This window comes from Pogona vitticeps, chromosome 4 (genome assembly GCF_051106095.1).
Source record: "Pogona vitticeps strain Pit_001003342236 chromosome 4, PviZW2.1, whole genome shotgun sequence".
NCBI lineage: Eukaryota > Metazoa > Chordata > Lepidosauria > Squamata > Agamidae > Pogona > Pogona vitticeps.
The window spans coordinates 64,600,792-64,615,974 of NC_135786.1; the positions used below are offsets into that span (position 1 = coordinate 64,600,792).

A 15,183-nucleotide genomic window follows, 5' to 3' on the forward strand; every position below is an offset into this window, starting at 1 on the left:
ACAAATCGCTGTTTTGCGAAAACATTGTCTTGCAAAATGCGGTTCCCCATTGGAATGCATTGAAATCCATTTAATGTGTTCCAATGGGGAAAATCGTTGTCGTTTTGCAAAAATCACCCATAGGAAAACTGTTTTGTGAAGTGCTGATCAGCTGTCAAAATTGCTGTCTTGCGAAAAACGGTCCCGAAAACACCCGTTTTGCAAAGCGCAGATTCAGCTGTCAAAATTGTCGTCTTGCAAAAAATGGTCCTCCCCAAAAAAGTCTTGCAAAGCATGGACCGAAACATCATCCAGCGAAAATCACCCATAGGAAACACCGTTTTGCGAAGCGCTATAGCGATCACAAAAACTCACAGGTCAGACTCTGTGTGGTGGAATCATGTAACATCAACAATTCACAATTATGTTGTTCAAGAAGGCAAGAATGAACTAACCTGTTACCCTGACATTGATACAATGTTTCCACTTCTCGGAACACTCGACTTCGACTGTGTCCAGTGTTTTTTTCAATTATCTGTTATAAAAACTAAAAGTCAGCTCTAAAAACCAAGTATACTGCTGAGCAACTATTAGCAGTATTTTTAATTTTCAAAAATGCATACATATTCAAAGTGAATACAACATTTAGTGGTGTTTATGACATTTGTTAATGATCTCATGCTCTTTATTTGGACACGGCACCTTTACGAAGCCCACCAGCACCGATGTCCTGGAGGTCCTTTCCACACATACCCCAGAACCAACGTGGTCCACTTATCGGTCCTCAGCATCCAGATGCCCAGCAGCGGTGACAATGCGTCAGTCACAGATGTAGTCCTGCTGGGCTTCCCCGCCTCTCCCCTCAGTCAGCTGCTCAGCAGCTGAGTGGGGAGACTCATCTTCCCACCTCCTTGCTGGAGCAGTCGGCTGCAGGGAGAGGTTGGGCAGCACCAGCGGGATCATGTCCATAACTGGTGTGATGTTGCCACTGCCGGGTGCCTGCATGCCCAATAAGTGGACCGAGCTGGTTCTGGGGGACAGAGAAGAACCGCTGGGACACCTGTGCTGGCAGGCTTCATTTTCATTTCCCTGAGAGATGAATATGAAGCTCTCATGTCTACTCTTACTTCATGAAACGATTATTGCTAAGAGATGATTACATGCACAGGCAACGTCTGGGATGTGTACAGATTAACAGCATCAACACATAGCACCTCTGCAACCCCCATTTTGAAAAGACCATTCCAAAGCACATTGTCCAAGAAAATCACCCTCTGGGGGTGGGTGCAGGGGGCAACTGTGTTTGAAGGGGCCTTGTAGCCCCCTCGTCACAACTCCTCAATCTTCATAGTATTTAAAAAGTATATTTTGAGCCACAAGAGATCCCAATGGGACTTTGCAGTTTATAAAAGATCCTGACTTATGTGAAAACATCGGAGGATGGAGGGAGAACACAAGAGAAGCTAGGGTGGATAAAAATCAATAATCTTAAAACTCAAATTCATTTAAATCACACTTTAAATTTTAAAAATTGTTTTTTTAAAAAAAAATTTAAATTGCAAAAAACAAAATCTGCTTTTTAAAATTTAAATCAAATCCATCCAGGGAACAGGCATGGCCAGGAGACCTCACTCAGACAGTTCCAATATCAGACACCATATGTCCCTGTTCACCAGTTGCTGAGAAACACACATGGAAGGATGCTACTGCATTCATGTTCTGCTTATGGGTTGCTACAGGCATCTAGTTGGCCACTATAGGAATGAATTACTAGACTAGCTAGGACTTTGTTCTGAGCCACCACAGTTATTCTTAAGAGATAAGGCTGACTGCCAACTCTCTGTACCATGGTTCATAGGACTGGAAATTCTATGTATTTCCAGGCTAGGAATTCAGTAAAAATATCTAAAATTCATATTTTACTTCAGTCCAGAGAAAACATCAATGATATGACCAGGCCGTAAAGAGCTCAAATGACCCGCAGGAACCCCAGGGCATTTTTACTTACTTTAACTGCATATTCCTTCCCATTTTGCAAGCTAACTGCTCCTTGTACCTTGGCATAGGAGCCTTCCCCAAGCAGCTCCGCAGTGAGTTTGTACAAATCTGCCCAGGAAAGAAGCCGTCATATAGAAATTATTAGAAGACACTTCAGCAAACTGCAAGAATAAGCTACTGAGCCAATGATTGTCCCCGATAATTAGATAAAATCAACTGTTTCCTTGCTAATAAACAGAGATGAAACCGCAGCTTCAGTTTTAAGACTCTGTTTTTGAAGTCAAAAGCATGGGAGTGAAGTTCAAAACCTTGTCCACATTAAAATATTAACTCCAGAAAGCCGGCAATCCTATCTACTTTATCTCATAAATTAATTTAAACAGATAAAAGCCAAGTATTTCAAGCTTACTGAATCTTATTCTCTAGGCTACAGTGCAAGCAATTTCATGGGATTGCCATAAAACATCTACAGCTCAGTCCTCTCAAGGAAAGGAAAATTTCAATTCATTTCTTTGAGTTAAAACACAGGGGACAATACACGCACAGAGAGAGAGGTATCAATGAATTCACTATGCTCACTGCAACCAAATTCAATGCCTGTTTAGTTCAAGAACAAGCCCCAGTGAATTGAAAAGCGTAAGCTGTACAGCCTTAAATGCTGACTGTTCCTCTCCTGAAATCAGTCTGAAATAATCCCAGTGAAACAGAAGTGGAATTCCTTATAAATAAAAGAACACGGATTTAAATAATTTATATACCTTGCTGCTCTTGAAAGAAATGTCAAGGATATAATGCAACAAAGTATTTATATTGTGGATAAACCTAGTCAACCTCTCTGTAGTATCTCTAATTGTTACCAACAGCTATTGTGTCTTTTCTGTTAAATGTTTAATGAATTGTATGTATAGTGTAAGAGACACTGAACACAACAGATGTTCACTCTCTACCAAACTGTAACACTATTGAATTGCTTAAACTGAAGCAACTGAGCAGTATAAAAAAAGAGGGGGGGGGAGCAAAATGTGAAACCCACCTTCAAACCTTCCAGGAAAATGGTCTGTAGCTCTGGTCCTCTTTTTCTTTTTCCTTTTGTTATTATCTGATATGGGAAGAGGCTGGCTGCTCACCATTGCTATGTAGCAGAAAAGTACAATAAACAAACTACCATTACATTTACTATATATAAGGAAAGAAACTGTATGTCTTCAGAGTCTTAAACACTCTCATGTTCAGAAGCTTCATTTATCTTCCTAATTCCTAAGCTTTAACACTCACCCAGTACTGATACATAATTTATTATTTATTTATTTAAAATATTTTTTTTTAACCCGTGTTTCTCTTTTAAAAAAGCTTTAAGGCAGTTTATATCATTAAAAGACAATATTAAAGCTAACAGCAGCGAGTGTACAAATACTAAAAAAGGATAAAACAAAATACCATATTAAAAAAAACATAAGCAACACCAGAACACATCCAAAGCAGTAAGGTACAAACATCTATTTAAAAGCCGCACTCAGGCAGCCAGCCACTCAGGGAAAGCTTGACTGAAGAGAAAGGTCTTCACCTGCTTGCAGAAGGACAGCAAAAAGGGGGCCAGTCTGGCCTACTGTGGGATCGAATTCCAGAGTCTGGGAGCAGCAACAGAGAAAGCCCTCTCCTGTGTACCCCCCCCCCAAGCGCACCTGTGAAGGCAGTGGGACCAAGAGAAAGGCTTCCCCTGAGGAGCTTAACACTCAAGCAGGTTCATAAAGGAAGATGTGGTCTTTTAGATAGCTTGGGCCCAAACCATTCAGGGTTTTATAGGTTGGAACCAGTACTTTGAATTCAACCTGGAAATGGACTGGCAGCTAGTGGAGCTCTTGGGGGGGGGAGGAGATGTGATCCCTGTGACCAACCCCAGGTTTTCTGACACTTTCCACAGACAGCCCCATGTAGAGTGCATTACAATAATCTAGCTGGGATATAACTAAGGCATGTATCATTGTGACCAATTCTTATACAGGAATAGGCTCAGCTGACACACTAGTTTTAGTGTGTCACCACCAATTTTTGGAGCAAAAATTAATATAAGACCCTGTCTTATTTTTTGGGGGGGGGGACACGGTATGTAGGAAAAAGAAACCAAGGCAAGAAATTATAGTGATCTATTAAGTACTTTCCTGCTGTGGCAATTACTTTATGAATGAAGCTGGGCAGGACTATCCATACTGTTTTAAAAGTCTCCAGTACAGCATTGTAATGAGGGTGAAAGAGGAGAGTGCAAAAAACGGTCTGAAGCTCAACATCAAAAAAACTAAGATCATGGCCACTGGTCCCATCACCTCCTGGGAAATTGAAGGGGAAGATATGGAGGCAGTGACAGATTTTACTTTCTTGGGCTGCTTGATCACTGCAGATGGAGACAGCAGCCACGAAATTAAAAGACGCCTGCTTCTTGGGAGAAAAGTGATGATAAACCTTGACAGCATCCTAAAAAGCAGAGACATCACCTTGCCAACAAAAGACTGCATAGTCAAAGCTATGGTTTTCCCTGTAGTGATGTACGGAAGTGAGAGCTGGACCATAAAGAAGGGTGACTGCCGAAGAATTGATGCTTTTGAATTGTGGTGCTGGAGGAGGCTCTTGAGAATCCCCTGGACTGCAAGGAGAACAAACCTATCCATTCTAAAGGAAATCAAGCCTGAGTGCTCACTGGAAGGACAGATCCCGAAGCTGAGGCTCCAATACTTTGGACATCTCATGAGAAGAGAAGACTCCCTGGAAAAGACGCTGATGTTAAGAAAGTGTGAAGGCAAGAGGAGAAGGGGACGACAGAGGATGAGATGGCTGGACAATGTCATCAAAACTACCAGCATGAATTTGACACAACTCTGGGAGGCAGTGGAAGACAGGAGAGCCTGGCGTGCTCTGGTCCATGGGGGTCACGAAGAGTCGGACACGACTAACTGACTAAATGACGACAAGTACACCATACCTGCCAACAGGTAAGGCTTCCACAAAACAGTCTACCAGCCGGTTCATAGTAAGAGTAACATTAACTCCTCCTGACTTCAATTGTTAGTATCAAAATTGGATGATCTTTGTACAAATATGGCGAAACAGAAGAATTGTGAGAACAATGTCATAGAATATTACAAGGTAGAAGTTTGCTTAAAGTGTGTTTGAAGCACATGGCATTCACCTGAAATGAGGGGAGCATGACAGCCCCACCCATTCCGTTGTTACTTTAATCAGCACTGCAACAGTTGGGGATGGGGGGGGGTGCGGATTTCTCTGTCCAGGCAGTCTCTCCATACAAGCCAGAAACTGGTGCTGAGCTCACAGGGAGAGGCTACCAAGACAGGACAGCCTCCTGCTCTTTAAACTATGGCATTTCAGTGATTTCTGCCTTTTGTAGGTACTACAGGAATAGCAACAAATGCAGCACTGATCCATTCACCTCAGTCCAATAACAGAAAGAGGGGTGCAGGATTCATACTTGCTGAAATGACAGCAGGAACGCCACTTTCCTACCACATTCACCTTTAGCTATGTACTATGTACTTTTATTTACTTCCAGATAAAAGTCTTACTGGCTGAAATCCAGTAGAAAGGTGCATCTAGAACAGGTCCACTGAATCATTTACAGAGATGATGACTTACCAAATCCCCACTGATTCAATGAGCCTACTCAAACTGCAACTTACTGTTAGATTTCAGCCAGTAAATATGTGACTAAACTGCCACACCCATAGAATTTTACTGGGCAGGAGATCTAGCTGTCATCTTTCATTTGAAACACAAACACACACACAGAGTCCTCACCAGGAAAAAAAAATGAGATGAGGAGGGGAAAAAGATGGCATGGCTGCACAGTGCCTTTTGATCAGCAGTAGTAGGGTTCTTCAGTCTGGACACCCTCCCAATTCACCATTATATGAATCAATGGTGATTAATGCTAAATTAGTTCCCTCTTAACTAGGATTTCAGAAGATAGCACAGCTAAAAGGTAAAACACATGCTTTGCATTTTTTAAAAGGTGCCAGATGCCTTTCCTGGCATCTCCAGAAAGAGTTCAGAAAACATCCCTGCCAGAAAACCTGGCAAGCCAACACCAGTCATTTAGGGACCAGGGTGGAAACTGTGCAGCCTATGGAGTCCAACAGAGAAATCCAATTTCTAAAAAATACTTTCCCATAAACGAAAGGTGCCCCTAAGGGTGATGGCGAAGGATTCTTGCACTGCAGACAGAGTATAATTTTCTACAAACAGAGTATAATATATTGCCCATTATTGTTCTACAATCTCCAATTTGCTTACCCTCATGCAAAGAGGTATTGGCCACTTTTCTGTAGATGTTCCCAAAAAATACACTCGGTGAATGTAATAGGCCATAGGACTCTGGTCTGTAACGCTCCTCTAAAACAAGGTGTGCCTCTTGCATATGTTTTAGCAAAATACTTGTTTTCCAAAGTTCAGATGTGACCATCCAATCAATTTTGTTTTCCTTTGGTTGGGGCCACCAGGTGAAAAAAGGACCCAGGCTGCCACAGGGCTTGCACTAGATAGACTAATTGGCCTAAGGCAGCTTCCTTACTTTTAGCTACGGTGAAGGGAATATGTGTGCGGTGTAGAGCAAACTCATCCTATGGAAAAGGAAGTTCACAAAGTGGCACCTCTGTGCCAATCTCAGATCCTCACACAATGATTGAGAACATTACAGCTGCATATGGCCTTCAAACAAAAGGGTGTGTGTGCCTTATGTTCAAGTTATTGCTTAGAACAGTGGTTCTCAACCTTGGGTCCCTAGATGTCCTTGGACTAAACTCCCAGAAACCTTTACCATTAGCTGTGCTGGCTAGGATTTCTAGGAGCTCCAGTCCAAGGTTGGGAACCGCTGGATTAGAACCAAAAAAGCATCAATATCTTTATAATTTACATCAGTGGTTCCCTTGCATTTTACAAGACTGGCAATTTGCATGATTAGCCAGTATACATTCTGATGTGTGATTAAAGGTCTAAACTACTAATTATTCGTGCTCACAGACTGACTTCACAGATTTAAACTAATAAATTCCTGTTTATAACACCAGCTCCACAGTGTGCAGAAAGACAAACACAACATGTAATGCAGAAATGTAAGCATCATCATGTCTTATCTAAACAAACACTACTAAACTATTCAAACTTCACACCTCTGTAGAAAAGCAGAGAATATAATAATTATTTTAAATCAATTTGCAAATGCTCAAGAAAACGTCTATCAGTATAGTTTAAATATAAAGAAATTCTTAGGAAAATGGCTACGTGAGCCAGAAGCAGGATTATCTGTCTGATACTGGTCCTTCTGTTTTCTATGAGACACCAAATAAAACCAAGAGTTCACAGTGTCTGCAGTATTTACATTTTCAAACAAGAAACAAAAAAAATGTTATCTCTCTTAACAACCTTCTCAACTTGTAAGTTAAAAGCTTATTATATTATAACTCTGATAGGTCCATAGGTTTTATTTTCAGAAGAGGAGAGAGCTTTCCCAGAATAAATTAAACCATTTAATGTAATTGGCCATAGATTTTGGATTTTTTTTGTATCTAAAGTGGTAAATTAATATGTCTTTCAAAACCTCCTCCAGAGAATATATTTATGCGCTCTACCAACCAGCAGACAGCAAAGCATATGGTATCTATCGCCTGGAGAAATGACTGGGACAGAATTCTATCAATTTCTTTCCTGTCTAACAGAGCAGAGGTTAAAGACTTTTCTTTCACACTAGAAAATAACTTCAGTCTTTGACATCTCCAACGTATGTGCAGGCAAGCATACAAGAGGTGTTATTTTACCTGATTACACCGCCTGTGGTCTGCAATCAGAAATGCAAGGCCTATCCTTACATGACCTATAAAGTTCTAAGGATACCTTCCCAGCCACAATCATGTTGTCACCGTACATTATTACTGTATGCAAGACAGCAATCAAATGCGGCAGAACACAAATGTTCTAGTTGTAACCAATATATGCACCAACGTGATAATAAACTATAATTTGCACACAATGACATTAAAGGGGCCTGGGGACAGCTCCACGTTAGGACAGGTTTACATTATTTTATGAAACCAAAATAGCAATAACCCTGAAAGCCTTTTGAATCCCATCTTTGCCGATCCATTCTAAGGTACTTCTAGAAGGTTGTTGGAGGTTTTCTGGGCTGTCTGGCTGTGTTCCAAACGTTTTGCCAGTTTCTGTGGCCAGCATCTTCAAAGGACAGGAGTTAGAACTCTGTCTGTGTTCTGGTGTAGTGTGTGGGATAGTTGAGTATTTGTAACTGTGGGATCAGCTTTTTGTCCTTTTCAGGAGACTGGGTGATTATGGTGATTGTAGTGTTTTTTGTTATGGGTGTATTGTTGCAATAAGGGGGGAGATGGTCTGTCACTGTGATTGATGGGTGTTCTTAACTAGTCTACTCCTGTCCTCTGAAGATTCTTGTTCTCTGAAGATGCCAGCCACAGAGACTGGCAAAACGTTAGGAAGAAAAACCTTCAGAACACAGCCAAACAGCCCAAAAAACCTACAACAACCATCAGATCCTGGCCATGAAAGCCTTCAAGAATATTTTTAGAAGCACAGCCACATCATCATTACCACCATCCGGCCTACTATTACAGTGGTGCCTCGCTAGACAATGATAATCCGTTCCACTGAAATTGCTGTTTAGCGAAATCATTGTCTAGCGAAAAGTATTTCCCTATTGGAATGCACTGAAACCTGTTTAATGCGTTCCAATGGGGAAGAATCGTCATTGTCTAGCGAAGATCGGCCATAGGAAAGCTGCTTTGCGAACTGCCAATCAGCTGTTTAAATAGCTGTCTTACAAAGCTTAGGTCCCGAAAACACCCGTTTTGTGAGTGCAGAGGGAGCTGTAAAAATCATTGTGTAGCAAAAATTGGTTTGCGAAGCAGGGACCAAACATTGTCCAGTAAAATTCCCCATAGAAATCACTGTTTTGCGAATCGCTATAGCGATCGCAAAAAGTAAATGTCTAGCGAAAAAACTGTCATGCAGGATAACTGTCTAGCGAGACACCGCTGTATTTATATTCTGCCTTTCCACTACTAGATAGTTCTAAAAGTAGTTTACACATCAAACAATAAAACAGTAACAGTAAAAAGTTTCAATCATAATATCCTTAAAACCAAATAAAATAAATAGGACCATAAAATCATTCAAATCAATAAATCTACAGTTAAAATCATCACAATAAGTTAAACTCTATCAAAAGGAAGTTTAAAAAGAGGCATCTTCATTCTTTCCCAAGAAGAATGGAAATGTATTTGCAAAGGCTTTCACGGCTGGGATCTAATGGTTGTTATGGGTTTTTCGGGCTCTTTGGCCGTGTTCTGAAGGTGCTGTCTTCTGAAGATGCTGGCCACAGGGACTGGCAAAACGATAGGAACAACCTTCAGAACACAGCCAAAGAGCCTGAAAAAAACCACAACAACCATAAGAATGAAAACTGTTCATAGTTCAAAGAGCAATGCATTCTATAATCTGGGAGCATCATATAAAATATTTTCTGGTTTACCTATCAAGCAACCTGCTATAGCATTTAGTGTCCTCCGGGAGTCTGAAGATGTTAATATCCATACAGGTTCACAACAAGACAGGTGATCCATCAGACAGACAGGGCCTAAGACTTTTTAGAACTCTGAAGGTTTAAAATTAGCATGTTGAATTGTGTCTGGCAAACAACTGGCAACTAATGCCAGTCTTTAAACACATAGTTGCCAACTTTGAGTCCCCAGAGGTGAATTAAAACTCCCATAAGCCTTCATTATTAGCTGTGTTGGCCAAGACCTCTGGGAGTTGTAATCCAAGAACTTATGGGGACCCACTTTGAGAACCACAGAATTAAACATAGGAATTACAGTACATGCATGATACTGATATTATGTACTCGTCAGAGCCCAACTGTTACAGAATTCTGCACTAATTGAAGACCCCAGGCTCTCTTCTAAGATATCCCAATATGTAACATGTTGAATTAATTCAGACATGGTGTAACTACAGCATGGACAAGTGTTGCCAAGTCAGGTTGTACAAAGGCATTCCTTGTCGCCGCTGCTAGCTGGGAACTCGGGGACAATGCAGAGACCAGGAATACTCCCACATTTTGAGGCAGACCTGACAGGGGAATGCCATTCCCAAACTCTAGCCCCTAAGGTACAACAGCCACTGCAGTGAAAAGAGTGAGTCTTGTGGCATCTTCAAGATGTAATATTCAAGATATCACAATTACAAGATATTCAATTTACTACTTTAGTAAAAATAATCACTTTTTTCAGACTCAGGGCTTGTGTATCCCTTTTAATACTCAGGGCTTGTGTATCCCTTTTAATACCATATTCCTATGCCCTAAATTTTAAGGGTCCCTCACATTCTCAAGGAACCAGTGCTTGTTAAATGAGGCACTGCTTCCATTTGTAAGAAAGACTAAGGAAATTTGTAAAATGGCAATTGTGAGACTCTGAAGTTACTTTGTCATCTCCAGGGTGAGACAAATGGAGATTTAAAACAGATTTCTTGTTTAACCATATTTATTCAGTTTGAACATTTTTTTTTGGTAATGTTCACATAAATGTATGCAATGACTAATCAACTTGTACCATTTTGAAGAAAGAAGGTGTTCCAACAGAATTAACAGCAAAAACCCAGAAGTCCTGATGAGGCGATCATTATTGCACAAATTGTGGTTATACACCAAAGTAAGGAATACTGGCTTATTGATTATGATCAGTATGCTGGTGCATAGGACCTGATTGCTCCTAATTGTAGAGGAAACATCAGAACAAACTAGAGCTTAGGAATGTATTTTCCCCATGTAATCCAAACCACAGTGTCTTTTCTTCTCTACTTCTCTCTCAAGAAACCAAAAAGAGAGAATCCAGGGTTTAGTTTACATTTGTTTCTCTGATTTGTAGGGAGAGGAATAAACCAGAGACGAGAAAGCACTCACATTCTGGCAAGAATGATCAACAAACCATAAAGCAAAGCTTCTTGGTTTATTTAGCTGATCCCACCACATACAGAAAACAATCAGGCTTCAGCCAGCATGCAGCAGCATAATTGATTAGCCAGGGTTTCTGCAGTTCCCTCGCAGATCATGTCACATATCTGTGGCCAATCTCTCGCCTCTTTTGGCAAAATGTGAGAGATAGACTTCACGAGGACTTCCAGGTCCTGCATGTTCAGAGACAGGTCTGCTCATTCACAGCGGAACTGCAATAGTTTCTGTTTTGAGAGCCACAAGTAGCAGAAGAGAACTGTGTCATTAGCGCAATCAAAGATAACATGCCTTTTAAATCTAGACCTTCCACAAGACTAATGGATTGGTTCATTGCTGAAGACAATTCAACGCTGGCCTGTTTTGTAGTCTGACAAGAAAAGACATATTCGACACTATAATAGGTAACAGACTCTATTATAATTAGATATTACTTTCCCACATGATGTAGAAATATAAAAGCTGTAAGAATGTCACAAACATGCCATTGAAGCTTAGCAATATTTATATAGAATTAACAGGCACTGATGTTTGAGGAATAAAGAGTTCAGGTAACAAGGGGAAAATGTCCAGTGTACATGAAAGGTTGTAAAAGCATAGCATAATGATAAAAATTAAATGAGGAAATATTGGTTAACTGCTAATACTGATACAAGGTCCCATCCTTACCCATAAGGGCAAGTTATCTTAAGGTGACTGGAACAGAGTGCAGTGTCACCCTTGTGCCTGGCAGGAATCCACAATGTTGTCCTTTGAGATATTTTAGAGGCAAGATCACCACAGACACAGATGCAAACTGAAAGCAGATACCTGATTTATGTTGGACTGACTTCCCTGAAAAGAGGGCTGGTGTCTCCTGACAATACGTTTCACCCACAAACAGGCTTGATAGAGGATTACTTTGTGACTGAAAGTACAAAACTTTATTTAGTTTTGCAAGTTAGCACCAAAAACAATAACAAACAACAGCACAGTGTCCCATATAAGGAGCTACAACAGAAGTCAAAATGCCTGACAGCTTATTTGTGAACATTACAAGTATTTATACAGTTAATACACACAATTAACCACTCCCACACAGACTGAGCATTCCCCCAAAGGAAGGGCACAAATGCTAAAGTGCAACGTGAACACTTCTTTTCTAGCCAAGCAATGTTCTCAGTCGATTGTTGTGGGGTTTTTGGGCTCTTTGGCCGTGTTCTGAAGGTTGTTCTTCCTGATGTTTCACCAGTCTCTGTGGCCGGCATCTTCAGAGGACAGGAGTAGGAACTCTGTCCATGCTCGAGTTAGAGTTCCTACTCCAGTCCTCTGAAGATGCCGGCCACAGAGACTGGTGAAACATCAGAAAGAACAACCTTCAGAACATGGCCAAAGAGCCCGAAAAACCCACAACAACCATCAGATCCTTTCTGTGAAAGCCTTCAAGAACGCAATGTTCTCAGTCCCTTATTCCTCCATTTTCATTGCATGTAAAGTAAGTGAAGAAAATTTCTTTAGGAATAATAACAACTGTGTGGGTTTTTTTAAAATGAGGAAATCATTATTATCCTTATGTACCTGTATTAAAGAATATGTACAGCAGTAATGTATATACCACTGTATATAACACTTGGCATGCTAATTTTATTTAATGGGGTAGGCCTCAATACTTTTCAGCAAGGTGTTTAAGATTCATTCTATATCTTTTCTCAAACTGTTCATGAAACTCTTTCTGTATTACCAGTTTTATGTGGAATTTGACTCTTTGCCTATTAAAAAAATTGAAATCTACCAGGGAAAGGACATATTTATTACATGCATTTGTAACAAATATATGTACTGCATTTTCCATGCTCAAGAGAGCCTACAAATTATTCAGCAGTTTTACATTAAATTGGTTAGGGCTTGTTTATGTATATTCCACATTTTTCCCCTGAGGCGACTGTTCAAATATACATACTTCATATTTCATCCTGACAAAACCTACTTGAAAGCCTGTTCAACAGCACAAGCTATTTTTCTCTGTGAATACCCTGAGTCTCTTCTCATAAATTCTTAGGGAAAGCTCAAAATGGATTTTATTCACCGTTTTTCAGTATGGTGCCCCCCAGATGATTTGAAGTACAATTCCAGGACACTTAACCTCTGGCCACAGGCTGATGGAAGTCCATATCCAAAACACAGTGGAAGGCAACAAGTTAAGTAAACTGGGGGGGGGGGAGCTTAGACTGACCTTGTGGATAAACCTCCTGAAGTTACTAAAAAAAAGGTGACTTAATTTGCCCCAAATCCCAGATATATCTAATAGCGTGGTCAAAGGAGGAAGAACCAACTATGATTAACCTCCACTAACTGAATGGGATTCTTCCCTATAAAAAATTATAGGCACATATATATTTACAAATTCCTTTTTATTTATATATTGGTTTTGTATTTTGTGTTTTGTGTTGTAAGCCGCCTAGAGTGGTCAATATGACCAGATAGGCGGGGTATAAATGGAATAAATAAATTAAATAAATAAATAAATTTAGCAACAGGTGTTTATTCAAAGCTGTGTGAGTGGGTAGCATTTTGTGCCTTATAGAATATTGTATTTTTAGACTGTTTTTCTAGCATTCATTTCTATTTATTATGTTAGTTAGGCCTGATACCAGTTTTGTTTACTGCTATTATGGATTTCTCTCTGTACATGCTCTACATTGCTCTGAAACTGCTTTCTGTAGTAAAAAGCAAAACAAATTTAATAAGTAATAATAGTAAAATATTTCTACAACACAGAGAGAACTTTCTGGCACAGAAGCACAAATACTTCTTCCTCTCTTTTTTTAATGAAGTAGAAAAATGATGAGCAATCAAATGGGTCTGTTCTCTTTGACAGTAACTCATGCCTTTGTCTCGGTGTTGCAATTGTTCTGTTGACTCTAATTTTTTTTCTTTGCTGCAATAGACTGGCTTGGAGGATCAATAGAGGATGAACAGTAAGATCAGAAAAGAGCCCAGTTCCAAGAGGGCAGTTTGGAAGAGAACAAAAGTCCTACAAGGATCTGAATGTCACTGCAAAAAATTAGCAGTGGCCACACTGGATGGGGATTTTGAGACTAAAGCTCAGAAGATTTAGGTTTCCAAGCTCTAAACAGAAATCCGACCCAAGATGGATTTCATGCACGGAAAGGATTTTTATTTCATACATATATACGTATGTAGGTTGAAATCCTGCTTGGACAGCTATACTGCGCAAGGCCAAGGACCTCATGAGCCACAGAGGTTTTGCAGAACTAAAAATGTCCAACCACAGAATCCCTTATGCTGTGGGGAAGCCATGGGGTTGGGGGACTACAGGATGGGGGAAACCTTCAATTTAAAAAAAACTGGGGTGAATTTACCAGCAGCAACGATTTTTGGAAATTAAATAACCTCACATACATAAACCCATCCTCCAGTCCCCAACCTCCATAATAAAGGGGATTCAATGGGAGCCTCAGGACCTTCAGGGCAGGATTGGACTTCTTAAATTATTTTTTTTTAAAATCACCATGGCTGATAACATCATCAGCCCTATATACAACATCGCTGAGCAAACAGGATTTCAGTCAGCGTCAACCTTCCTCCCCTCTTAAACGTAGACACTTTAAAAAAGGAAACAGTTGGAAAATCAGACTCCTTTTTGGGAACCTGTGAGTCACTCACATATCTGGTAAGGGGCTAATTCGCCCTACCTACATGTGCAAACTATTACACATAGTGCAAGAACAGCACAAAGGCTTCCCTGCCTCACATCTAATAGTGCATCCTCTGATTCTTGGAGCATCTATTAAAACACTGAAAATTATTTTCTGCCATCCAATACAAAGTTATTCTCTCTACTTTTTTGCTAGCCTAAAAAGCATCCATGCCATTAGATTTAATTGCCTTACAAGCTGGAAAGTACACTGGTACAATTTTACTTAGTTAGAAAATCTATGGAATAGGAAAGCAAGTGGCAGTGGAGGTAGCATTGGAGATAACATGACATAAGTTCCAAGGCACCAGGAATCCTGAAAGAAATCAGCTAATATAATACCACTGCCATAGTCACACCAAAAGTGTGTACTGTGAACAAGATGCAATAACTCTTCTCTTTCTTGGCTCTGCTCTAGCAAAACTGTAGCTGGAGTAGGACATCACATTTGAAACACACATGAAACTGCACA

At 40.2% G+C, this 15,183-nt stretch overlaps 1 protein-coding gene across 7 annotated transcripts in view; it reads right to left on the reverse strand.

Annotated features, from left to right (window-relative positions):
• The window catches only part of MKNK1 (MAPK interacting serine/threonine kinase 1), a 39,094-nt gene that overhangs the window by 18,344 nt on the left and 5,567 nt on the right, over positions 1 to 15,183 (reverse strand). For 5 of the 7 annotated variants that reach the window (XM_072997592.2, XM_072997593.2, XM_020807513.3 and 2 more), the window contains 4 exons: positions 11,825 to 11,921; positions 3,011 to 3,109; positions 1,988 to 2,085; positions 435 to 514 (listed from right to left, as the gene is read on the reverse strand). In XM_072997592.2, coding sequence (XP_072853693.1) covers positions 435 to 514; positions 1,988 to 2,085; positions 3,011 to 3,109; positions 11,825 to 11,921 — 374 coding nt within the window. The remainder of the gene's footprint in view (positions 1 to 434; positions 515 to 1,987; positions 2,086 to 3,010; positions 3,110 to 11,824; positions 11,922 to 15,183) is intronic. The other 2 variants (XM_072997595.2, XM_072997594.2) reach the window with 1 other exon arrangement.